This window comes from Urocitellus parryii, chromosome 5 (genome assembly GCF_045843805.1).
Source record: "Urocitellus parryii isolate mUroPar1 chromosome 5, mUroPar1.hap1, whole genome shotgun sequence".
NCBI classification, from domain to species: Eukaryota; Metazoa; Chordata; class Mammalia; order Rodentia; family Sciuridae; genus Urocitellus; species Urocitellus parryii.
The window spans coordinates 202,549,312-202,574,041 of NC_135535.1; the positions used below are offsets into that span (position 1 = coordinate 202,549,312).

The 24,730-nt window shown below is 49.2% G+C and overlaps 1 protein-coding gene across 17 annotated transcripts in view; it reads left to right on the plus strand.

The window, feature by feature from the left end:
- Window positions 1-24,730, plus strand: part of Tacc2 (transforming acidic coiled-coil containing protein 2) — a 186,110-nt gene that overhangs the window by 20,625 nt on the left and 140,755 nt on the right. For 16 of the 17 annotated variants that reach the window (XM_026384264.2, XM_026384270.2, XM_026384267.2 and 13 more), the window contains 2 exons: window positions 5,397-5,456; window positions 16,720-16,829. In XM_026384264.2, the coding sequence (XP_026240049.2) occupies window positions 5,397-5,456; window positions 16,720-16,829 (170 nt within the window). The remainder of the gene's footprint in view (window positions 1-5,396; window positions 5,457-16,719; window positions 16,830-24,730) is intronic. The other variant, XM_026384268.2, reaches the window with a different exon arrangement.

Consider the following 24,730-nt stretch of genomic DNA (forward strand, 5'->3'; position numbering starts at 1 on the left):
TGTCTTTGTTTATCAGATTAACTGTCATAGTACTGTGGTGCTTGTATTCAAATAACCCTTACATGGTATCCTAATGATATTTCACAATGCCTATGTTGTTCATTTTACTTCATCTCATCATGTGGAAAATTACATCATCTCACATCACAAAGAAGAGAGTGAAAAAGAGACCACAGTTACATAACTTATTATGATTTATTGTATGATTGTATTTTATTATTAGTTATTGCTATTAATCTCTTAATGTGGTTAATTTGTAAATTAAACTTGGTCATAGGTATATATGTATAGGAAAAGCATAGTAAAAATAGATTTCAGTATTACCATGGTTACAGGCATTCACTGTGGTCTTAGAATGTATCCCTAATGGATACATTCTTTTTGGTGAAATATCTGTTCATGTCTTTTGCTCATTTTCTATTTGATTATCAGTATTATTGTTGTTATTTTAGCATTGAGTTTTAAGAGTCCTTTATACAGATGAGATATTAGTCTTTTGTTAGATTATGGTTTGGTAATATTTTCTCTTATTCTGGAACTTACCATCCTTTGATCAGGGTCTTTTACTAAGCAAAAGTTTAAATCTTAAAGTGGTACAATTTATCAGTTTTTTCTTTCATGAATAGTGCTGTTGGTATCAAGTCTAAATGTTCTTTGCTTAGCCTTACATCCTGAAGATTTTCTCCTATTTTTTTTTCCTAAAATTTTTTACATTTATGTTCAAGTTTATGATCCATTTTGAGTGAATTTTTGTGTCCGGTGCTAAATTTAAGTTGAAGCTTTTTTTCTTTAATAAATTGGGCTTGGGATGTAGCTCAGTGATAGAGCACTTGCCTGGAATGTGTGAGGCCCTGGGTTCAATCCCCAGCCCAACTCTTTTTTAGACCAATTTTAGGTTCATAACAAAATTGAGCAGAAGGTGCAGAGATTTCCCATATACGCCCTGTCCCCACACAAACATAGCCCCCCCCCCCGGTTGTCAATATCCTGTACCAGTGGGGTACATTTATTATGACTGATGAACCTACGCTGGCATCTTATTACCCAGAGGTCACAGGTGACATGACGGTTCAGGCTGGATGTTGAACCGTCTATGCATTTTGACAAATGTGTGACACGTATCTACCATTATAGTATCACACTGCCCCAAAGTCTCTGTGCTCTTTATCATCTCTATGGTTTTTGCCTTCTCCAGAATGTCCTATGGTCAGAATCATGCAGTATTTTCTTAAGATGGTTTCTTTCATTTAGCAATATGTGGTTGAGATTTCTCTGTGTCTTTTCACGGCTTGGGTGCTGGTGTCTTCTGAGCGCTGGATGCGCTAGAGTTTACTTGTCTACTGAAGAACATCTTGGTTGCTTCCAAATTTTGTATAAAGATGCAGTAACATCCATGTGCGGGTTTTTGTGGAGACCTAAGTTTTAACTCCTTTGGGTAGATAGCAAGGAGTGGGGCTGCTGGGTCCCATGGTGAGGGACCAAAGGCTGGCCACAGTGGCTGAGCCACTCTGCATCTCCCCAGCCTGTGAATGAGGGCTCTTGTTATGGTCTGGATCTTAAATGTCCCCCAGGTTCCTGTGTTGAAGGGTTAGTCCCCAAGGCTCCATGTTCAGAGGTGGAGTCTTTGAGAGGGGATTCAATCATGAGGGCTCTGACCTCATGGGTGGATTAATCCACTTATGACTTTGGAGCTTAATAGTGTGGGGAAGGGTTTTGTTGTAAAAGCGCTTGCGCTCTCTCTCTCTCTCTCTCTCTCTCTCTCTCTCTCTCTCTCTCTCTCTCTCTCTCTCTGCTGTCCAGTTGCCATGAGATGAGTAGTTTTTGTTCCCTGCAGTGATGTTTTGCCCAGAGCAAGAGAGCCAACTGGTCATGAACTGAACCCTCAGAAACCAGGCTAAAATAAATCTTTCCTCTTTTCCAGTTCTTTTTCTCAGGCATTTCGTCATAGCAATAGAAAGCTGTGGCACATTTTCTGACACACAATTCTTCCAAATTCTCACCAGCATTCTGGGTTTGGGTCCTTCTTGTAGGTGTGTCGTGGTATCTCATTATTGCTTTATTTCCCTGATGCCTGATGTCGTGGAGAATCTTTCCACACGGGCCACTTGCCTTCTCTCTATCTTCTTTGGTAAGGCGTCTGTTAAAGCTTATTTTGATCAGGTCATTGGCATTTTTATTGCTGAATTTTGAGAGGTTTTGTATATTTTAGATAGCAGTTCTCTTTTAGGTGTGTCTTTTGTAAATATTTTCTCTTGGGGCTTATCTTGCTCTCTCGAGGTTGAGGTTCATTTCTTGGTGTTTGTTGTAGTTTTGTCCATTACTGTTCGTCTCTCCAGCTGTTGAAAAGACCATTCTTCCTCTACTGAATTGCTTTCGTATTTTTGTAAAAGATCAGCTAAACTGCTGGTCGTGGTGATGCCTGCCTGTAGTCCCAGCAACTTGGGAGGCAGAGGCAGGAGGATTGCAAGTTCAAGGCCAGCTTCAGCAATTTAGTGAAACTCTGTCTCTAAATAAAAAGTAAAATGGGCTGGGGATGTGGCTCAGTGCCAAAAAAAAAAAAAAATCAGTTAAGCATATTTGTGTGGGTTGCTTCTGGGTTCTCAGCTCTGCTTCATTGATTGTCTTAATTACTCTAGCTATTGAACACGTCTTGAAGTCAGGTGCAGTGATTCTTCCCACTCCATTCTTTTTTGAAGCTGTTCTCAGTATTCTGCAACCTATGGTTTTTAATATAAATTTTAGAATAGATCTATATATACGAAAAAAGATCACTGGGGCTTTGATAGGAATTAACTATATCTCTAGATCAACTGGAGAAAAATTGACTTCTTTCCTGGGCCGAGTCTTCTAGTCCAGGAACAATGGACTGTCCATTTCTTCAGGTCATCTTTATTTCTTTTCATCACCATCATTTTGTAATCTTCAGTGAACAGACCCACACATGTCTTGTTAAGTTTTACTTAAGTAGTATATTTTCTCTGGAGTGACTATAGATGATTTCGTGTTTGTCACTTTGGTGTCCACACGTTTATGGTGAGTGCCTTGATTTATTGTGCTGATGTTGTATTCTACAGCTGATGAGCTCAATTACCAGTTCCAGGGGCTATTTTGTTAGCATTGTTGATTCCTTTGGATTGTCTATGTAGACAATCATGTCATTTGCAAATAGAGACTATATTGTGTCTTTTCTTCCATTTCCATGATTTTCATTTCTTTTCTCTTTTTCTTTATTACAACTACTAGGACTCCCAGTGCTATGTTAATTAAGAGCAGTGAGAGAGGAATCCTTCTCTTCCCTTATTTCCACTGCCAAGGGGAAAGCATTCAGTCTTTACTATTAAGCAAGGTTAAGCTGCAAGGTGGTTTTTTGTTTTTTGGGTTTTTTTTTTTTTTTTTTTTGGTACTCAGGATTGAACTCAGGGGCACTCAACCACTGAGCCACATCCCAGCCCTGTTTGGCATTTTATTTAGAGACAGGGTCTCACTGAGTTGCTTAGCACCTCACCCTTGTCGAGACTAGCTTTGAACTCATGATCCTTCAGTCTCAGCCTCCTGAGACAGGGGAATGACAGGCTTGTGCCATTGTACCCAGCTTGCAAGGTTTTTTATAAACACCCTTGTTGAGTTGAGGAAGTTCCTCTCCATTCTAGTTTGCTTATGATTTTTTAAAAGTCATGAACAGGTGTTGGATTTTATCAAATGCTTTCTCTGCATCAATTGAAATGATCATAGTGTCTTTCTTCTTTGGATTGTTGATATGATGGATGACATTGGCTGATTTTCAAATGTGGAACCTGCCTTGCACACCTGGAATAAGTCCCACTTGGTTGTGGTCCATAATTATTTTGACATGTGCTAGCATCAACTTGCTAATGTTTTGTGGAGAACTTGTACCTAAATTCATAAGAAATGTTGCTGAGTCGTTTTTCTTTTGGGGTCTGGTTTTGGTATCAGAGTAATGCTAGCCCCACCAAATGAGCCGAGAAGTGCTTATAAGTGCCTTATAAGCAATGACTGTTTTAATGCCTCAGGACCTTACAAATCAGAAGGGTAAACATGTGTGGGTTTAGATGCCCTCATCCTGCTCTGCTGACCCCTTGCTCCCCAGGCCTGCCAGCTCCCCACCCCAGCCTCCCCACTATGTGGGCCCTGTTGAGTGTCAGGGTTGCCTTCCCGGCTCTGCAGAGTTTCATCTCCAGCCTTTCCAGTCGTGAGCAGGAGTGCATTGCACACCCAGCGGGTCTCTGCAGCCCCCCAAGTTCCTCAGACCCCACTCAGCGTCTCCCCCTACCATCCTGCTTCTCCTCCTGTGCTCTCCCTCCTGGGCACCAGGATCTGATCTGCATCTAAGACCAGAATCTGGAGGCCACCCTGACGCTGCATGCTGCCACCCCACATCTGCTGTGTCACCCTGGGATTAATTGATGGCCTGGGTATTTAGCCTTGTGAATTTTGTGTGATTAGGACTTTGGGGGGCTACAGGAGACAGAAGCCCACCCCCAGTGATGGTGGGCAGAGACAGGCGACATTGGCTGGTAGAACTGAGGAGTCCACAGGCTCCAGCCATGCATTGGCTTAGTCCACAGCTTCCAAAGGTGACCTGAGCTCCCTCCTCTCTTGCCTCTGTGACTCCTCAGTGTTCAAGGGCCTGCCCTCAGCCTGGAGGAAGAGAAAAGGTGCCCTTCCCAGTTCCAGGTCCCCATGCTTCTGCCCATTAAGGGTCCAGCCTGATTTGGCCTCCCTAAGGAGTTGGACCAGCCCTGATTGTGTCGTGTGCCTTCCCTGGGATCAAGCACTGTGCCCAGAATGTGGACCCTCTAATAGCCCAAGTCATGCACCAAGCCCTGGAGGGCACAGGGAGGCTCGCTCACCTGCAGAGTCTGGAGCAGTTTCTCAGAGGACACAGGTGACACTGATTCAGTGCATCGTCTTATCTAAGGTTTCCCCTCGTCCTCCCCACCACCTCTCCCCTCTCACCTGGACGTCACTATTGCCTCTGTGCTGGTTTCTCTGCTCTGTGTGCAGTGGGGGTCCACCCAGGCCCCTTCCTCCCAGCAGGCTCTTCATCTGTGAGGATGCACCTGGGGGTCCCTGCAGCCTGCTTACAAGGGAACTTGGGAGGAAAGACGTGACATGAGGAATCTCCTGTCTGTAGGTTAAGGAGCAGGTTTGCAGGCCAGCTGTGTCACCGGGGCAGAAGATGAGGGACAAGCCAGCCCAGTACTGGGCTTCCTCTCCTTCTGTTGTCTGATTCCACTTGGGTGCCCGCGGGCAGGGTGGGCGGGAACAGGCCACGCAGGAGTGCATTGCCCACTGGGGCCTTGGAGTGGAAGCCAGAGGCCCTGCAGGTCTCTGTTCCTCTCTCCTGTCTTAACCGTGGGACCCTTGGCTTTCAGCTGGAGGACGCCAACTTGCGTAACGTCGTCCTGTGGCCTCCGAACCCTGACGCTGTGCAGGTATGGGATGTGTGGTGCCCTGCATGTGGCTTTCAGCCCTGCTAACATCTGTGGCTGCAGACATCTGGTGTGCGTGTGCATTTGAATACTTAGGTTTCTCCTTCTCCCTGTCCATCCCATAGACCCCTAGTAAGTTGTAAAGCAGTAGAAATGAGCAGTACATGTTTAGGTTTTTAGAAATAACATTTTGGTGTGCGTATCCCCAACCTGGCTTGGCTCATGTGCTCTGAGTTGAGGAACGAGGCTGCTGTTGTCAGAGGATTGGGACGCAGACCTGGGAGCCATTGCCAATGCTTCATGCTCTTCTGCTTTGGTATCTGTCATCCTGGACTGAGGCCCGGAATAAGGTAGTGGCCCCACCTTTGCCTCCAATGGGCAAAACTAATTAGTCATTAAAAAGATTAAATTGCAAATCCACCCTCAGCGTCATGAGGCAGGCATGCAGCTAGCTGAGCTCACCGCTTTGGCTTTGCCCAAGGTCCTTGCCATCCACCAGGGACGGGGCAGATGAATGCTTTCCCTCCATGTCACAGTGGTTCTTCCTGAAGAGGCTATTGGGGTTAGCGTGAGCCTATGGGTGTGGCCGGGGAGGCAGTGAGAGCCCGGCTCCTTGCTCGCCTACTCTGAAGTCCCTGTCATGCGGGTGTGCGTCTGGCTTAGTCATCAAGGTGATGTGCTCTTTGCTTTAAGAGGTGCTCCACCCTGAAGCCAGTGCCAGGTGGGGCGCTTGATGGATTCGTGTCTCTGCCTATTCCAGCAGGGAGTGACATTGGAGGTTGTGAAATGACGAAGTCTGGTGACGCCTTTGAACACATGTGAGGGTCCAGCCTGATTTGGCCACTCACAATCCCTTGAGATGGGCAGGCCCAGGCTGGTCACTATGTATTTGTAGGTGAATAAAGAGGCTCAGGCGCCAATCATCCTGCTCCCCTGAGTGAGTGGAGGAGTGAGAATTAGAACCCTGATCCTCAGGGGTCATGGCCAGGCCAGAGGGTTTTTTGAAATATTTTTTTAGATATTGATGGACCTTTATTCACTTATTTATATGTGGTAAGAATATAAGAATGAATATGTGCTAACAATCGAACCCAGTGCCTCACAGATGCTAGGCCAGTGCTCTACCACTGAGCCATAACTCCAGCCCCCAGGCCAGTGGTTTTCAAACTGGATTCTGGGCAATCTGGTGGCCTCCCACATTGCTTCAAGGACTGGCCCAGTCTCAACAGGGACGTTGGAAGGGGAGACTTGGGGTCAGCAGCCCAGCTTGCCTTATGTGGCCGCGTGTCATAAGCCATTTGGAAGGAAACCTTTGGAATCACGGTGGAGATAAGCCCTGACCGGGGCCTCCTCATCATTGTTCTGTCTTGTGTGTCAGTCAGGAGGTCAAGGCCCTTGCCCTCTGCCTCAGGACAAGAGGCTGTCTTGGGGACTCCTGGTCCAAGGCTCCCTGCCAGGGGAGGGGCACTGGGCTGGCTCAGGACCACACAGCACTTTGCAGCAGATCTCAAGGGCTCGGCACTAGCTCCTGCTCCTGAGTGCAGGTGCTGGTTTAGGTGTTGTGGTTCCAAAGGGGAGCAGGACAGTCAAGGTCCCCGCCTCGTGGAACTTACGTCCAGCCAGGGAGCCAGACAAGCTGGTCTTGCTGGCGAACAAGCCAGCAAGTTAATAAACTGTTTTAATTCAACATGAAGAGAACTGAAGATCATTGTGTTAAGTGAAGTGAGCCAGGCACAGAAAGACGAGCTCCCCCGAGGAATCTAAAGAAGATGATCTCATAGAAGTTGAGAATGAAAGGCGGCTGCTGGAGGCTGGGGTGGTGGGTGAGGTTGATCCGTGGGGACTGAGTTACACTTACACGGGAGGAAGAAGCTCCACCTCTCCAAGAGCTAGAAGGCTTTCATATAAAAATGACAGATGTCTGAGGAGATAGATACATTTACCCTGATTCAAACAGTAAGATGTATACTAAACTGAGCCATGTTTTTATTTTTTATTTTGAGACAGGGTCTTGCTAAGTTGCTGAACCTGGCCTCAAATTTGCAATTCTCCTGCCTCAGCCTCCTGGGTTGCTGGGATTACAGGCATGTGCTATAACGCTCAGTCAAAATATACATAAATTTAAACATCATATAGTATTCCATTAGTATGTATGGTTTTCGGTTTTATGCATCAGTTAAAAATGAGTTAAATTAATAAAAATTTGCTTATCAGGCTCTATTCTAGCACCTGAACGGTTCAGCCACACTCTCCCCAGCCACAGCTTCCCTTCCGTAGGGGAGATGGACAATGAGCTCACAGGCAAGCATCATTGCATTTCCTACATGAGCTGGGTGTGGGACTGCTGCTTTTTCCTCTGTTTGGGGGTTTTTACAAGATTTTTGCTAATGCATAACACAAAGTGGGACATTTTCACTGGTTCTAAGCGTGCAGTTCTGCAGTCCCTCGTTCTAGGTGGCAGTGGAGGTCCTGGGATAGTCGAGAAGAAGCCTGAGAAGCCACAGCAGGCGTGACGGGGAGCTGGCGGGTGGCACCCCCGTGAGGGCAGTGAAAGGCAGTGAAAGACCCTGGTGTCGGGGCCGTAGAGGGGCTCTGGGTCCTCGGGGGGACAACACAAAACAGTTTGGTGATAGCATCAGGGACAGCAGGGTCTCTGGTTCACTTTCCAAACCCTGAAATTCTGGAATGAGGAAGAAAGATCAGCATATTTGAAAGGGCCTCCGTGAGTGGGCTCTGAGGTCAGCCAGGCACCGGGAAAGGTGGGAAGAACCTGAGTGATTAGGAGGGGGGAGGATGGCCCATCTGGGGGCAGAGACAAGGTCAGAAGAGACAGTCAGGTGGAGGATGGAGCAGCTCGGGGTTTGGAAGGGGCCCCAGCGGGGCCTTCAGGCAGCCGTGGAGGGGAGTGGGGACGTCAGCATGAGAGGACCTCTCTTCTGAGCCTCTGGGCAGCAGGCCAGCTGATTATTTTGATGCTTTTTGCTTTTGCAATTCTTTGGCAACAGCTCATTGGTTGGGTGAGTTACTGACAGTTTGGTGTTCCTCAAGAAACGAGGCCAGGCATCGAAGATGGCAGGAAACAGTTTTATTTGGCTGCAGCCAGGTTCAGAGGGCCCAGCTTTTGCTGTAATCAATCAATCCCCTGAACCCTGAGTTCAGGGAGTTTCAGAGTTTTGTACCCAGCATGCAAGGGGAGGGGCTCAGAAGTTCACAGTCTGCAGAAGCTCACATAAAAGCAGCTTTTTCTTTCACTGTTTTGGGCAAGTTAACCTTCAAGGACAACACCTGAGAAGGGAAGAGCTTCTTCTCCCCTTTCTTTCCTCCCCCTGCCAGCTGTACCATGGAGCCCAGTTGGTAACTTCTCTTAAAAATGTAGACATCTCTGTGAAGCCCAGCTCCAGGCCAGAGGCCTTGTTTGCACAGTTCTACAAACTACTCTACTGGATACGTTTGTGAAAACTAGTAAGGGGTGTCCAGCACCTGGAGTGCTGGTATCTTCCTGGCCAGGGGCCAAGTAAACAGGGTGACGCGAAAATAGGAAGTTTATTAAACTCTTTTGCAGAGACTCTTGCTGATAGACCTCAAATCAGCCATGGGGAAGATTTTTGGAGAAGCTCAGTTAAGACTTTTCTGTGGAGAAAGGGGTGCCACTTAAAGCCAATCTTAGTAGCTCCACCTGGGGACCCATTGACGGTCACAGTTATTTCTAGTTTCATCAGCACACACGCTGTTTAGATCCTAGCTTTGGTCTCTGCTGTGTGTTGGGAGGGAGGCCAGTGGCAGGGGAGAGCTCCATACTGAGCCTGCAGCCTGCTCTACCCGGTCAGCCAACGCTGCTCTCGGCCCACCCCTGGGCTACCTCTGCTGTCCGCCCAGTCCTGCCTGTCCCTCAGTGACCGACACTCTGGCTGCTCCCAGACACGCCCAGCAGCCTCAGATACAGCCAGCTGGGCCCAGGCCGCTCTCCCTGGGGCCTTGCCTCCCTCACACCTGTGCTTGGAGACAGAAGGAAAGCCACCGGGAGGAAATGGGGTCTGTTCTGGAGCCTCAGGCTGTGTGCTGTTCTGTTTGATGGATAGAGGGCCTGTGACTGTGGGTGTGTCACCAACAGCTGCAAATGTCTCCTGCTGAGTCAGCAGAAGGGCCTTCTTTAGTGCCTGGGGGACCCAGGGGATCCATGTTACCACAGCCTTGGGCTAGCAGCGGAATAAGCAGCCTTTTCTCCCAGGTACTGACAGCAGGTGGGACAGTAATGGGAAAGAGATCCAGCGAGAAGACAGTTAGCACCGATTCCCTATTCATAACCATGGAGAATCTCTCAGTAGAGGCATCACACCTGTCCAGAGGCAGGATCACTGTCCCTGGCACAGTCACCAACTCACCTGAATAGCCTGGGTCCAGGCTCAGGCCAGGTGCCTCTTCTGAGGGCCTGCTTGGCTACTTTGTCCTTCGTTGGAGTAGCCCCTGGGGCTCTCAGTAAAGGAGCCTTGGGTCCGTTTCTTCCTATAGTAATCATCACTGGCATGTCTGATTTCAACCCGGCTTAGCCCTATGCCAAGTGATGTGCAAGTTGTATTTTATTTGACCTTGAAAACAGCCCTGTGACTGATCCTGGGAGGTGTCAGCCCACATGCACATCAGCAGTCCACCTTGAGCTGTGGGAGCACCTCCCTGGGCTTCCTGCCCCTTGACCTTGAGTCAAGCCTTCTGCTGCCGTAGCTTGAGAAGGCGTGGATGTGGGAATTCCAGAGGGCAGGAGGACGCAGCTTTCTGTCTGGTGTCCAGTGTGCTGGAGAAGACCTCGCAGTGCACTGCCGGCCACCCGACAGCAGCTCCCTCCAGTATGTGCACATCTCTGCCAGGTTTAGGAGGTGCTCCTGCCACCACCAAGGGAGGGAGGGAGGGAGGGCAGGGATTTTACAGACGGGAAAGAGGCTCCAAGAGGTGAGTGCATCTGTCCTAGGGCGTGTGGGGCAGGGTTTTCTGCTCTCTGCTAGCCCTCCTTGAACCCAGCTTCTTCTAATATAGCAAACACATTCCAGATGTCAATAACGGGCATGGTCTTGAAGTCTCAGAGTTTCCTTTCCTCTACAGACAAAGCAGTCAGAACGCATCCACTCATTAAAGTTCTGTGAGGGTAGGAACCACATCCTTTTTTAAAAAAATATTTTATTAGTTGTTGATGGACCTTTATTTTATTTATTTTATGTGGTGCTGAGAATCAAACCCAGTGCCTCGCACATCCTAGGCAAGCGCTCTCCCACTGAGCCACAACTCCAGCCCCACCACATCCTTTTTTTAAAAAATAACCTTTTTATTCAGAATATTTCTAGATTGATAGACAAGTTGCAAAGATAGTCCACAGTCCCCTGCAGAGGCTCCCCGGCTTCCCACTGAAAGTGGCCTATTTGATTCTGGGTGTCGACCCAGAACCCCAGAACCTGCTCAGCCCTCACACACGGGCACCATCAGCTCAGCCTGCAGACTCCACGGGTGAGGGCTCAACCCAGCTCGCTCTCACTCCAGAGCGAGTTCATCTCGTCCACTGACCGGGCAGTGTCTCATCTGAGGGCTGAAATCCCACCCGTGTGGCCTCCCCTTTGCTGGCTTGACAAAGGAAGTGCCCACTGGCCGGGTCCTCTCGGCCTGCGTAGGTCTGTCCATCCTGTTCTCTAGGAGGTGAGGAAAGATCTGGGATGACCTGGCAGACCTGGCGAGCAGTTGCTGCCCTTGACAGGGAAGCGGGGCGGCCTGCTGGCTGGAGCCCGGAGCATGTGTTCTCCCTCCATATTTGGCCAGCCTGGCAGTTGTTTCTGAAACCCGACTCCAGCGCCATGGGGATGACCTTTGCTCTACTTCCCAGCATGCACCTGAGCTCAGGCTGCCCCCAGGAGCTCCTTGAGCCTGGAGGAGGTGGGGAGCCCTAGCTATGCTAATGAGGCATGCTTTAATTAATCTTATTGGCATGAGCCAGAGATGGAGCCTATTTAAGAGGTAAGTAAGGTCGGTGAATTTTTTTTTTTTAATGTTGAAATACATTGGCTTTTCACAGGGTATTTTTCAAGACTAGAATGTTGCTGTAACTGGATAAAGATTGCTTTAAAATCTGCTCAGGGCTCTGGAGTATTCCAGAGCCAAAGAAAGGCATTTGTTTACTCAAGCAGTGGCAGCAAAGATGTGAAGAAGCAACTGGGCAAGTGTGTTTGTCACGTGGGCACTGCTGATGGGTTTGCTGCCTGCTGTCTGGGGTGTGGAAGAGGCACTTTAGAATGGCGTGCTGGTGTGTGGGGATGCCTGTTGGCACCACAGGGTCCAGCGAGCACTGAGCACTGAGGCTTAGCACTGTGGGGAGGCTGGGGAAACGGGAGGGGATTTGAAGACACCGCAGGAGGTGGGACAAACTGAGCACCCGAGGGCTGCGTGTGCTCCCCTTGGCTCAGAAGTGGCTGCCAGGCCAAATGAGAGTCTTTTTTTCATAAATTCAACCATTATTTATGGACTGCCTTTTCTGTGCCAGGTACTATTCTAGGCATCAAATCTAGGCAGTTGTGCCGCATTATTCATAAATGTCCACTTGTTTTAGTTACTTGGAGCACAGCAACAAGATGGCAGAGACCATAAAGCCAGCATTTCCACTGTATGGTAAAGCAGCATAAATTGGATGTCAACCCATTCAGGTTCAAATCCTGGCTCCACCATTTTCCACCTGTGTGACCTTGGGCAAGTGGCTTAACCTCTCTGTGCTCTCATGCGTGTTCTTATCTGCAAAGTAGGGTTTTAAGAATTAAATGAATTTAAAGATGCAAAGCACTGGAGCTGGGGTCGTAGCACACACTGGTAAAGCCCTTGCCTAGGATGTTTGAGGGACTAGGTTTGATCCTCAGTGCCACGTAAAAGTAAATAAATAAAATAAAGGCATTATGTCCATCTACAACTAAAAAATATTTTTTAAAAAGATGTAAAGCAGGGCTGGAGTTGTGGCTCAGTGGTAGAGACTTGCCTAGAATGTGTGATGCACTGGGTTTGATTTTCAGCACCACAAATAAATAAATAAAATAAAGGTTCATTGACAACTAACAAAATATTTTTTTAAAAAGATGTAAAGCACTTGAAAGAACAGTACTTGGACACTGAGTAATACATTTGCTGTTATAGCAGACACATGTTAGCTAAGTGTTGAGTGTTATTGAGAAAGAACGCTGGATTTCAAGGCAGAACACCTGGGCAAGTCACCTGTATCTCATCTGATAAAGGGAAAATACTCTTTTAACAACCTGTTTAGTCAGCAGGGATTTTGTAAGAATCAGAGGGGATTCAAAGCACTTTGAAAAGAGCAGTGTGGGCTGGGATTGTGGCTCAGCAGTAGAGCGCTTGCCTGGTGTGTGCGAGGCCCTGGGTTCCATCTTCAGCACCACATAAAAATAAATCCATAAATAAAAATAAAGGCATTGTGTACAACTAAAAGAAATAAATATTTAAAAGAAAAGAGCAGTGTGCCACTGGTTGATTTATTTTTGGTGCTGGGGATGGAGTCCAGGGCCTTGCGCAGGCTAAGCACGTACTCTGCCCTGAGCCACATCCTCTGCCCTGTTGCTTTTAACTCTGTCCCAATCTGTTTCTGCTGGAGATAGCTGGTGTAGGAACAACAGGAACGCCGCTTAGCTTTCTAGCAGCAAGATGGGACACGCTGAAAAGGGAGAAATTCTCCCTGTTTTCTTTAGAGACAGGTCAGGTTGCAGCCCTCACTGTGTTCCCCTTCCACCTCCTCTTTCCATCTGTCCTTTGTGTCCGTCAGGGCTGCTGGATATGTTGACATCTTTCCAGAATTTAAAGAAACTGATCGGCCAGGCTCAGTGGCACATGCCTGTAATCCCAACGGAGGAGGCTGAGGCAGGAGGATTGCAAGCTCAAGGCCAGCGTCAGTAATTTAAGCCATTTAGCAAGATCCTAAGCAACTTAGGGAGACCCTGTCACTAAATAAAATATAAAAAGCGGCTTGGGATATGGCTTGGTGGTTAAGTGCTCCTGAAACCAAAAAAAAAAAAAAAAAAAAAGAAAGAAAGAAAGAAAGAAACTTTGGTTGTGGAATCCTGGGCAGGACATTTATCTGTTAAATTATTTGTACATTATTCAGTGACGATCACGTGGTGATTAGAAGGGAGGCAGCTGAAGGTGTCAGGTTTTCTGACAATCAAATGGGTAAGACAAGGCTTATTCAGATTCACTCCGTCTGTGATTCTTGAGTTATAATATGAAAACCACGCACCCAAAGGCCTGGTGTTCTCTAGTTAGGGAACCTACCTCTGAAGCATCCAGGGGGGAGCTTGGATTTAACTGTCTTGATACTGTGCTCCGGGGCAAATGCCCTCCAGGACACACAGACAGGGGCTGAGGCCCTGCAGCGTGGAGACAGGACTCCCCTTGTAGGGAGTGGTTCAGCCAGCAGGGAGGTCACACCAGGCCGGGGTCAGCAGCCCCGCTGGGGTGAGAAATCCACCCGGCTCTCTCTGCCTCCTTCTCCCCTCTTGGCCCAGGAGATCAGGGAGAGAGAGAACCCGCCCTGGCTCTGCACTCAGACTCTGTCCACTCAGACCGCTGCTGGGTGATCTCAGCCAAGGAGTTGAAACTCCGAAGCCCTGCTGTAAACGGGACACGAGCTCCATCTTCCTTCCAGGATGAGAAGATTCCAGGTGACAGTTCATGGAGAGGTACTGGCCCAGCGCTGGCCCCTAGCAGTTGCTCCAGGGCAAAAGCTCTGATGATTGTTGCTGCTGCCCACACCCCCCTTCCGCTACAGTGGGGGAGATTTTCCCGCTGGAGTGTTCACATTAGCACCGGACCCTGTGAGCCTCCCGAGGCTGGGACATCCTTTACGTTTGACCTTTGGTCACAATCGCAGGAATCTGGCCAACCTCTCAGAAAAATGGGCCAGGAGACACAGGCCAAGCCAGCCGGCTCTTCAGGCCAGCACCTGAAGGTCAGGTCCGTCCAACAGGAGAGTCAGGATCCCAGAAAGAGCCCCAGGCACAGGCTGGGGCACTCTGGGGTTGCACTCTGGGGTCCCACAGAAACTCCAAAATTAATTCACAGAATTCCACCGAGAGGTTACAGAGGTTGGGGGTCCCCCCTTCTGGGGGCCCAGGAGGCTGGGAGCCACTCTCCAGGCAGGAGGCACACCTGTGACCTTTGGGGCTGTCCTCTGTGGTCACCCCTGGTGGCGATGGTACTGGGTCTGCCACCCTCAACTGTGGGCACACAAAGGCGGGGTGGAGCCTTGGTCCCCTCTGTGGCCCCCACGCGAGCACACGGTGGGCTTTGGATGAATGTTCCCTGGATGATTGAAGCCGTCAAAATCAATGATTCGAATGTTGTTTTCTGGAAGATGTCGAAAGAGATGGTCATCAAATGACCACTGCACCAGGCCAGTGGGTGAGTGGATTAGCTCACGAGGATCTCCAGATGCCCCAGTGGCCAGAGTGGGCCTCTCTCTGGGTCACATTGGGGAACAGAACCCCTCACTGGAGGGAGATTTCCAGCCACAAGGAGGAAGGAGCCCCACAGAGCGGGAGGAGCTGCTCTTGCCTCCACCACCACGTTCTCCACCAGCTGCTGGGACTCTGGATTTTTTTTGCCCGGGTACCCCACAAGCCAAGTGCCCAGGCCTGAGCTACAGCCCCTCGGGGTAGGGAAAGCTGCTTCTAACTCCCACAGAGGTACTGTGGGCTCCCAAGCCGTGCTCTCAGGAGAGTGCCACCGTCTAGTTTCAAAGGGCACCCACAGGTGAGGGAATGTCCTGTTCTGCAGGTTTCAATCAGTTGCCAGATTTAAGCAAGGTAGCAAGAAGTGAGGTCTGGTGCTCACTGCCTTCACGGTGTGTCCCAGGCAACCCGAGCTCGAGAGTCCTTAACAGGCGGGACATAAACAAAGGGTCCCCTGCCAAGAAACGGGGAGTTAAAATCTAACCAGCTGTTTCACCTCTCAGAACTTTGAATGTGTCAACGCACAACGGTGACTTTCTTAAGAGGGCTCTGCAGTGTGGCACCTCCCTCCCCTCAAAACTCCTCTGTGATCTATGGATGCACTCTTTGGATTGCAGGTGACAAGAGATCCAACCCGTGCTCACCGGGGTCAAAAGGGGAGTGCAGGGCCTCATCTCATGACCTCTGACAGAAGGGGCAGAACGAGGCTGGACCCCAGGGCCCCACAAAACGAGGCCTCGGCACCAGCAGGACCCTCTCCCCCGCCTCTCCACTGGGCTCCCCCTACCTGCCAGCTCTCCTGGCTCTTCTGCCCTGGTGACCAGGAGCAGGGGAGGCAGTAACGCCTGCATTCGCTTCTACAGAGCCCAGGGCCAGGTCCCCATGGTCCCGATTCTCCAGGGAGTCCTGGGGGACTGGCCTGAGTCTTGTCCACATTCCAGTGGGTGCGGGTGGGGGCTCTGGGATGGCATTTTTCATGAGACCTTGGGGACAGAAGACAGGTAGAAGAGTTCTTTGAAAACAGATAGTCCCAGAGTAAGGGGTGTGGGTTGTTTGGTGGGGGAAAAGAGGGGGGCTCAGGACACTGCGGGGAAGACAAATAAAAGTCAACCACTGCTTTTGAAAATTTGGTTTGGGTTTAAAAATAGAGAAAAAAACCTTTTCCCTCTCCTGAATTTTGTGCTATGTTTCAGTGAACATCATTTAAATTGAGTGTTTAAAAGATCTCATCTCTTTTGGTCCTGAGATTTGAAGTTTTAACCAAGCCTGATTTTTGCATCTTGGTCTTAAAAATCAGCAGGGGACGTGCTTATTGAAGGAGTGAAAGAAAAGGTGACCTGGTGTGTGAGAGGGTAGCAGCCCAGTGGGGCTGACCCAGCATTGCAAGGCCCCATTTCTCTGCCAGTCCCCCACCCCCGCCGGTTTCCAGCTGAGTCATGGTTAGTGGAACCATGCAGAGTGGAGCCACAGGCGCGTGGACACTTTCAGGTCCTCGATGAACCCTCTCCACTTTCGCTGGGAACAGATGACTCTGCCCTTGGTGGGTGACCCTCTTGGAGTCCTGCTGCCCAGCTGGGGTGGCCCGTCTACCTGTGTTTCTCCTCCTTAGATGGGAGCAGGCCGCCTTGCTCTGCTCACCACCTATCCTCAAAGCCTAACTCTGTGCCTGGCGCACGGTGGGGCTCCGCTGGGTGACAATGTCGTGGTCACTGGCCTCTTGAGAAGAGTTCCAGCGCTTTGTAGATGCTTATCTGGGTCCTTCCCGATTTCTCTTTCTTCTTTCTCAGAGGACTTCAGCTGTGAACCCAGGATCCGCGCAAACCCCTGAGGACGGTCAGGATACAAAAGGGAAGCAGGGGGACCCACCGGGAAGCCCTGGCCACAGGGACTCGACCAGGTAGGGAGCCGCCTGGGGTGGACACAGCGAGGCATGGCCGGCTTGCTCCCCCTCCAGCATTCGCTTTGCACTGGTTGGCTTTGGGAAATTTACCTGTTCACCTTGAGAGGTCCCCGTGGTGAGGCCGTGGCTCCTAGACCGCCCAGGGCTGACCACACCTGCACTGGTTAGAAAAGTAATGGTTTCTCTGCCGCAGGTGAAATTAGTAATTACACACTCCCGGAGTTAGTAATCGACACTCCAGGTTCGTCAGCTGTACGGTCAGACCTGAAAATGGGGAAGGTCAGTGCTTCCAGGAGGACACGGGAGACCACGTGGGTCCGTGCTCCAGGCTGGAGGCTGTGTAGGCACCTGACCTTGGAACAGGGGCTTCAGGGAGCCACTCCTAAAGCCACCCAGGGAGGCGGGGAGACGAATTCCAGAAGCCCTCGAGGTCACCCTGTGGCAGGGGGACATGGCCAGTGAGCCCTGGGCCATTGGTCAGTGGCTCCTCGTTATGATGCTCAGCCAGGCCCTGGTTTCCCTGCCGAGGCTCCCTCCTGGACCTCTCCCCACATCACATTCTGAACCTATAGTTTTGGGGGTATTCACAAGCCCAGGGCAGACTCAGTCCCCAGCAAAACAGGCCAGAAACCCTGGAGCTAATTAGTAACTACTTGTGGGTCCAACTCCCAGACGAGAATAGCCCCCTTGAACAGTCAGAGTTGGACTTCCAAGACTCCTGATCATACAGCCCTGAAGGCACAAATGAACAGGAGCTCGCGGAACCCAACGCAGAAATCCAGCCATGAGCCCGTCACAGACCTCGGAGCTGGAGCTGGCAAGATGCTTTGTAATAGCTCCTCAAAACCCGAACTCAAGGCGACATTGTGTGCTTTGGGTACATAGCCCTGGTGACCCCTGGTGGCAGGAATTGCCACACCTGGGGGTATTCCTTTCTGGGTGGCTTGGGCTGTGTGGTTTCCGCAGGAAATACTTGGAACCTCTCAGCATCAGCCTTAGATTTCCTTCTTTCTTTTAGTAATTTTTAGTTTTCAATGGACCTTATTTTATTTATTTATATGCGGTGCTGAGAATCGAACCCAGAGCCTCACATGTGCTAAGCAAGTGCTCTACCACTGAGCCCCAGCCCAGGCCCCAGCCTTAGATTTCTTTAGGGAAATGATGATCAATGTGGCGGCACATTATTCTTTGTTGAAGGCCTCGGAATGATGCCTTGAACAGCAGCACCTTTGACCCCTGCCCTCTGCCAACAGTGGCGCCTCCTTGCCTCTCCAAATCCCAGGGGCTGTTACCTGTTCAGTCTGTTAATCAGGGTATTAGGACATAGGATTTTTATTGTCCTGGAGATTGAACCCAGAGGAACTTTACCACTGAGCTATACCCCCAACCCTTTTTATTTATTTTGAGAAAGGGTCTTGCTAAGTTGCTGAGGCTGGCCTTGAACTTGTGATCCTCTTGCCTCAGCCTCAGTTTTAATGTTCTAATCAGACCTCTAAACCGGCTCCAAGGATCATGAAACCAGTGAATGGTATTATCTTTTATGGAATCTAGTGCAAGGGAAGCACTGCTGGCTAAGACCTAGGGTCCAGCTTTCCCCTCTCCCCATCTTTCTGGGGCCTGTGTCACAGTGGACTGAAGAGCAAGATGTGCACAGAGGTCCTTTCTTGCTTATTCCCCAGCTTTAGACAATTATTAGTCAACCATTTCTGCCTGGAAGAAGAGCTGCCTCTCATTGGTGTGCAGGTTGAGCATAAAAGAGCTGCCTTCCAAGACCAAGCCCAGAGCAGCAACTTCCTGTTCAGGGTAGAAAACAGGGCCGCTGGGACTGGGGGCAGCTCAGTGGTAGAGGGCTTACCTAGAGGGAGCAAGGCCCTGTGCGCTGCAGAACAAATCAGGATTATCCTCAATAAATGGCTGCATTTCCAGCAGCTGGCCTCCGACTTCCCCAGGAATTGACCATGAGTCTGTCCCATGTGAAGTCAGGATGCCTGAGGAGGAGAGATGGGCACCAGCTCCTGAGTCACAGGAGCCTTGGCCACCAGCAGGATAGCCGTCGTATTTAATGCTCATATTGCATATGTGTGCCAGACACTATGTCACAGACTCTGTGTACAAAATTAAAGTTTGCCTTCTGTGAACCAGTTCCCCTGTGACACGGCCTTGCTCAGCCAGGCTGGTGGGCGTACCCAGGGCAGCTGGCACTGGGACGCCCCTCCACTGAGGCCTGGTGTATTGGGGCCTCATGGTAAAGGGACCATCACCAATAAGATGCCTGTTGGTCTGGCCACACTGTCCCCAGCCCCGTGGGTCAAAAATATCCCAGAAAAATCTGCATTTGTCCTGAACATTTGCCATGTTAGGTATGATAAGTAGTCTAGAGGTGACTGCAAGTGTTCAGGAGGATGCGTGTAATGGAATCAGGCTTCACTGGATTTTGGTGTCTGAGAGGTTCTGGAACCAATCCCCAGCAGATACGGAGGGACAGCAGTGCAGAGAGAGGTGCATGTTGGTGTTTCCAAGGCTTGTCTCTCAGCCCATCTCCACTCCACAGATGAGGAAACAGGCTTAGACCATCACATAATCTGTCTTGGCAGCAGGAAGTCCTTTGCTTGGCCCCGAGGGTTCCTTCTGCCTTTGAATTATACTAGAACTCAGGGTTTACACTTCCCCAAAGGGGGTACGTTCTCCACTCAAACAGAAGGAGCTTGGGGTCCCTTCAGCTCAACTGCTTTGCTTCCTGGTTGCCACGTGGTGTCGCTGTTGTAACTTGGCCCTGCATAGTCCAAACCCTGCAGATGCTGGGTGAGGCTCCCTGCCATCTCTGACCAGCCTTGCATTTTGGAGGGAGGATGATCCTGCCCTCCCAGGTGAAGCTTAGCCCCAGGTAATATTTCATACTGCCCAGCAAAGACGCCTAAGCTCAGCCACCTGGGTACCTGTGTCTAGAGTGCTTCTAGGCCTGCTGTGTCTTGGAACCCTTCCCTCCAACCAGGGATGGGGTAGCCCTTTCCTTTAAACCTGCAAAACACAAGCTTCCCCATAACAGAACCATTAGGTTGCATCACAGGAAATTACTCTTTCTGTAGGTGAAAAATTGTTGGATATCTGCCATTTCCTAGGTTCCAAATCACACTTGCTTATCTTTCCAAGGAAGGCTCCAAGCCAACTTGAAAGATGACTGGCTTTTTTCCAAGGATGACTCTGGGTGATCCCTTGGGGAATTTCTGGCACCTATGTCACTAAGAAATGGAAACTCACTTGCCTAGAGCCTCAACTATTATCCAGTAGTCCTCAAACTTGAACGGGCATCAGGATCACCTCCAAGGCTGGTGCAGAGGCAAACTGCTGGTCTTCTCCTCCAGGGAGTCTGGTCTGGGTAGGTCCAGGGTGAGGCCTGGGAACCAGTATTCCTACCAGATTAAAGGTGCTATGGCTTGAATGGGAGGTGTCCCCCAAAAGCTCACGTGGAGATTGCAAGAAGGCTTAGAGGAGAAATGACTGGGTTATGAGAGCCTAAACTCAGCGAATTAACATCCTGATAGGGATTAACTGAGTAGTAACTGATGGCAAGTGGGGTGTGGCCGGAGGAGGTGGGGCATTGGGGGCGTGCCTTTGGGGTATATATTTGTATCTGGTGAGTGGAGTCTCACTCTGCTTCCTGATCATCACGTGAGTCGCTTCCCTCCACTACCCTCATCTGCCATGATGTTCTGCCTCACCTTGAGCCCCAGGAATGGAGCCTGCTGTCTATGGATTGAGACCTCTGAAACTGTGAGCCCCCAAATTAACTTTTCCTCCTTAAAATTGTTCTGGCCAGGTCTGTTTGTCACAGCAGGGACAAATCTGCCAGGTGACACTGGTGCTGAGGGTCCAGGCTGTGCTCTGAAGATTGCAGCGTGTGCCAGGCCCTTGTGTGGAGCCGGGGCTTGGTGCTGTTGGGGTTCAGATGAGCAGACCTTTCCAGATGGTGGGGGAACTTGAGCTTAAGGGGCACCTTGCTGAAGCCAAGGCAGGTGGGGGCAGAATTCCTGAGTCAGACCTCTGGAGGCGGAGCAGGAAGTAAGCAGACGGGGTGGGGGTTTATCCCGCAGGTATCAGGCAGCCAGGGACATGCTCTGATTTTTTTTAAACCAGGGCTTAGGCATTCCAGGAAAGGTTCAGAAGATGAAGTTAGAGATCCTTGATCAGTGCCCAGGACGGTGGGACCTGAAAGGGCCATCAGGGATGTCCTGTGGTTGGGATGGTGGCCTGAACCCAATCCCAAGGTAGAATTTAGGAAACCTGCTTACCTGGGTATGGGCAGAAGGTTGGAGTTGAAGATGGTGCTCAGGCCTGGCACCAAGATCCCAGAAGAAAGACATTGGAAACTGGGAAACAGTATTCCACCCCAGAAAGCTATCTGGGGAAACTGGAGCTTCGGCGTGTTGACGGAAGGACTGGGGTTATCTGCGGGGACTCTGTTGGCCTGGCTTTCTTAAAGCAGGCCCCTGGCAATGGGGGGAGTGAGTTTAATGGGGTGACGGTGGCCCCAAATCCTGAGAGATCCTCAGGGCAGTTTCAGTCACTTATGCAAGTTACTCAGCTACTGACTTCTTCCAGTCCCCGTCTTTGTGTGCCTTTATGCTGTGTTGGAGACAGCAGGAGAGATCAGCGTTGGGGTGGACCACGGTAAATGGAACCATGCGGGCCGTGACTCCCATCCCCCTGGATGATGGGATTCACCTGGGTGTTGGGTGAATACTTCATTTCCTACGCCCCAGCAGGGCCCTGAAGCAGTGCTGCTCACTGGGGAGTAATCTGTTCCTAGCAGGTGATTCTTGTGAGCAGGGAAGTTTGTGAAACGGTGAGCTCTTGCCAGGCCCACCTGACCAGAATGGCCTAAGTTTTGGCTTTTTCAGAAGACAAACTCCTCTTTAGAATAAAAAAAATCCTTGGTATTTGTGGAGTAGCGGCTTGGAAGAGTAGACACCGTGGCTTGGAAAGTGAAATAACTGGTTTCAAATGCAAGGCAAGAGTGTCGGCTCTCACCACCCACCCCCATCGTGAGCGGGAATCGTCTGCCGCCTGCATGCGCTGGGCCAGGTGAAGCGCATCCCATCCACCTGCTCTGCATGGGTGCATGCAGAGGACCTGAGGGGCCACAGGAGGAGACCAAGGCCCAGAAAAATTAAGGAACTTGCCCTGGGCCACATAGACATGAGGGGCACGAGGGCTACCAGGCTCCAGCTTGGTCTGATGCCACCAAAACCCAGAGTTGCAACCAGAAACTGGCTCGCAGGAGTCTGAATGTATTTATATTGTGGCCTTCCTAATTAAGGAAGCAAACCTCAGTCAATCCTTAAATTTTAATTTCCCGGTAAACAAATTTGGTTCTTAGAGATAAGTAAAACCCGGGAAGGTCCAGTCTGTTGGAGCAGCAGTGGGACCAGCTCCCAGCCACACAGCCTGGGTGGCCGCGCCCTGTTCTTCCAGAGTGTTGTGAAGGCCCAGATCTGCTGCTTGCTCTGCCCATCCAGGGAGTGTCGGGCAGAGCCCCGAGCCTCCTGTCCTTGTCCTGCTCCTGACTCATTATTTACCTCTGGCCGGAAGTAAACTCAGAGCAGAACGGCAGAGGGGGAAGGAGTGAGCCCTGACTTTTGACACTGGTGAAGGGACATCTGGGCGGAGTAGGTGGTGTGTGCTGCTTCCTGCTCCCCTGGTTTCAACAGGCATTTTCAGTTTTCAGATGAGGGGAAGAGGAATATTTTTCCCTCGTGAGATCATCCCCATTAACTGTAACAGCTTGGAACCAAGGAAGAAGTGGGAAGCCGAGGGGAACCATCCCCGAGGCCCCGCCAGGTAGACAGCTGCTCTTAAAATGCTAGTGCCTCCCTCACACTTTTCTGGGTTTGTTTTCTAATTCTCTCCTCGGGTGTGGGAGAGCTATATTTTCAATAGATACACTTGTTGTTTTAGTCGACTTTTATGTCACTGTGACCAAAATACCCAAGAAGAACAACTTGGAGGAGAGAGAATTTATTTGCCACTCTGAGGTCTTAGATCTAGACTGCAACTCCACTGTCCAGGGCCCAAGAGGGACAATGCGCCCTTCCAGGGCACGCCCCCAGCGACCCATCTCCTCCAGCCATGGCCCGTCTCCTACAGTTACCACCCAGTCAGTCCATTCAAACCAGGACGGACTGATTAGGTTCCAGCTCTTGTAATCCAGTCACTTGAGCTCCCAATATTCCTGCATTGACACAGGAGCTTGGGGATGCCGCATATCCAAGCCATATCATATATGTGTGTACATGTAGATATATAGGATGTTCATTCTATGTATATACACACTTTGTGTGTGTGTGTGTGTGTGTGTGTGTGTAATCAACTATTCTAAGATCAATTTTAGGTTTGAAGAAAAATTAAGCAGATAGCATGGTGAGTTCTCATTTGCTCTCCTTCATACATTTCTTCAGTTATCAATATCATACATTAACATGATGCATTTTTTACAATTCATGAGTCGATATCAATGCCTTATGCTTGCATCTGGCCTTTACGTTAGGATCACGGTGCTGTTCCGGCTCTGGGTTGACAGATGCATGGTGTCCTCCATCACCAGACCACAGAATTGAGCTTCATTGCTTTAAACGTCCTTTGCTCCACCTATCGGTCTCCCTTCATCCCCCTGACCATCACTGATTCTCTTCTACCTTTTTAAAAGCTGTCTCTATAGTTTCTTTCTTTTCCTATTATTTTAACAAGTTGGCATGAAATGCATACTGAAAGGCCTCTAAATCTGAGAGCCTGGTGAGGTTCTGCCACACCTGTGTGCTTCTGTTTTCACACCCAAATCTAGACTTCAGAGTGTTCTCTCATGCTCCTTCCTGATCTCTCTGCCCAAGAGTAACCATTCTGACGTTGTCACCATTGATTAGTTTTGCAAATTCTTGAATTTCACCCAAATGGGATTAAAAAGTGAGTTCTGTTTAGTAACTGGTTTCTTTTACATGTTGCTACTTGTTGATTTTTTATATTATTTTTTATTGTGGTAGAAATGCAGAATGTGAAATTTACCATCTTAATCATTGCTAAGTGTGCAATTTGGTGGTAGTAAGTATGTTCACATTGTTGTGTAACCAGTGTCTCCAGTTTTGAGGTCATTAATTTCAGGCCTTTTAAAATATAGGGGTTTCAGTGTTCTGTGTGCCTCTTGGGTCCTTTTTTAACCGTAGTCTACAAATTCTGGTATTTGTGTTTTCATTTTCATTCAATTTAAATACTTTCTGATTTTCCTTTGACTCCTTTAGAATTATGTTTTTTAGTTTCCAAATAGTTGGAGATTTTCTGGATATTTTTCTGTTTTTGCTTTCTAATTCGATTCCATCATAGTCAGATAAAATACATTGGATAGTTTGAATTATCTTAATTTTATTGAAACCTGTTTTTTTAACGATTTTTTTTAGTTGTCTATGGACCTTTATTTTATTTATTTATGGTGCTGAGAATTGAACTTGTGCTTCACATGTGCTAGGCAAGCACTTTGCCACTGAGCCACAACCCCAGCCCTGAGACCTGTTTTAAGGCAGAGGATATGTATGGTCTGTCTTGTAAATGTTCTGCCTGTACTTGAAAGTTATTTTGCTGCTATTGGATGGTGTTCAACACGTGTTTACTAGCTAAAGATGATTAATCATATTGTTCAGGTCTTCTACATGCAAACTGATTTTTCCATCTACTTTTCCATCAAATATTGAAGGGGGCGTGGAAACATCAGAACATAATTGTAGATTTATCTATTTCTCCTTTTGAGTCTACCAGTTTTTACTTCGTATTTTGAAGCTCTGTGATTATTAGATACATAAAAAAAAATTTAGAATTTTTACATCTTTTTGCTGAATTGAACCATTAGGCATTAT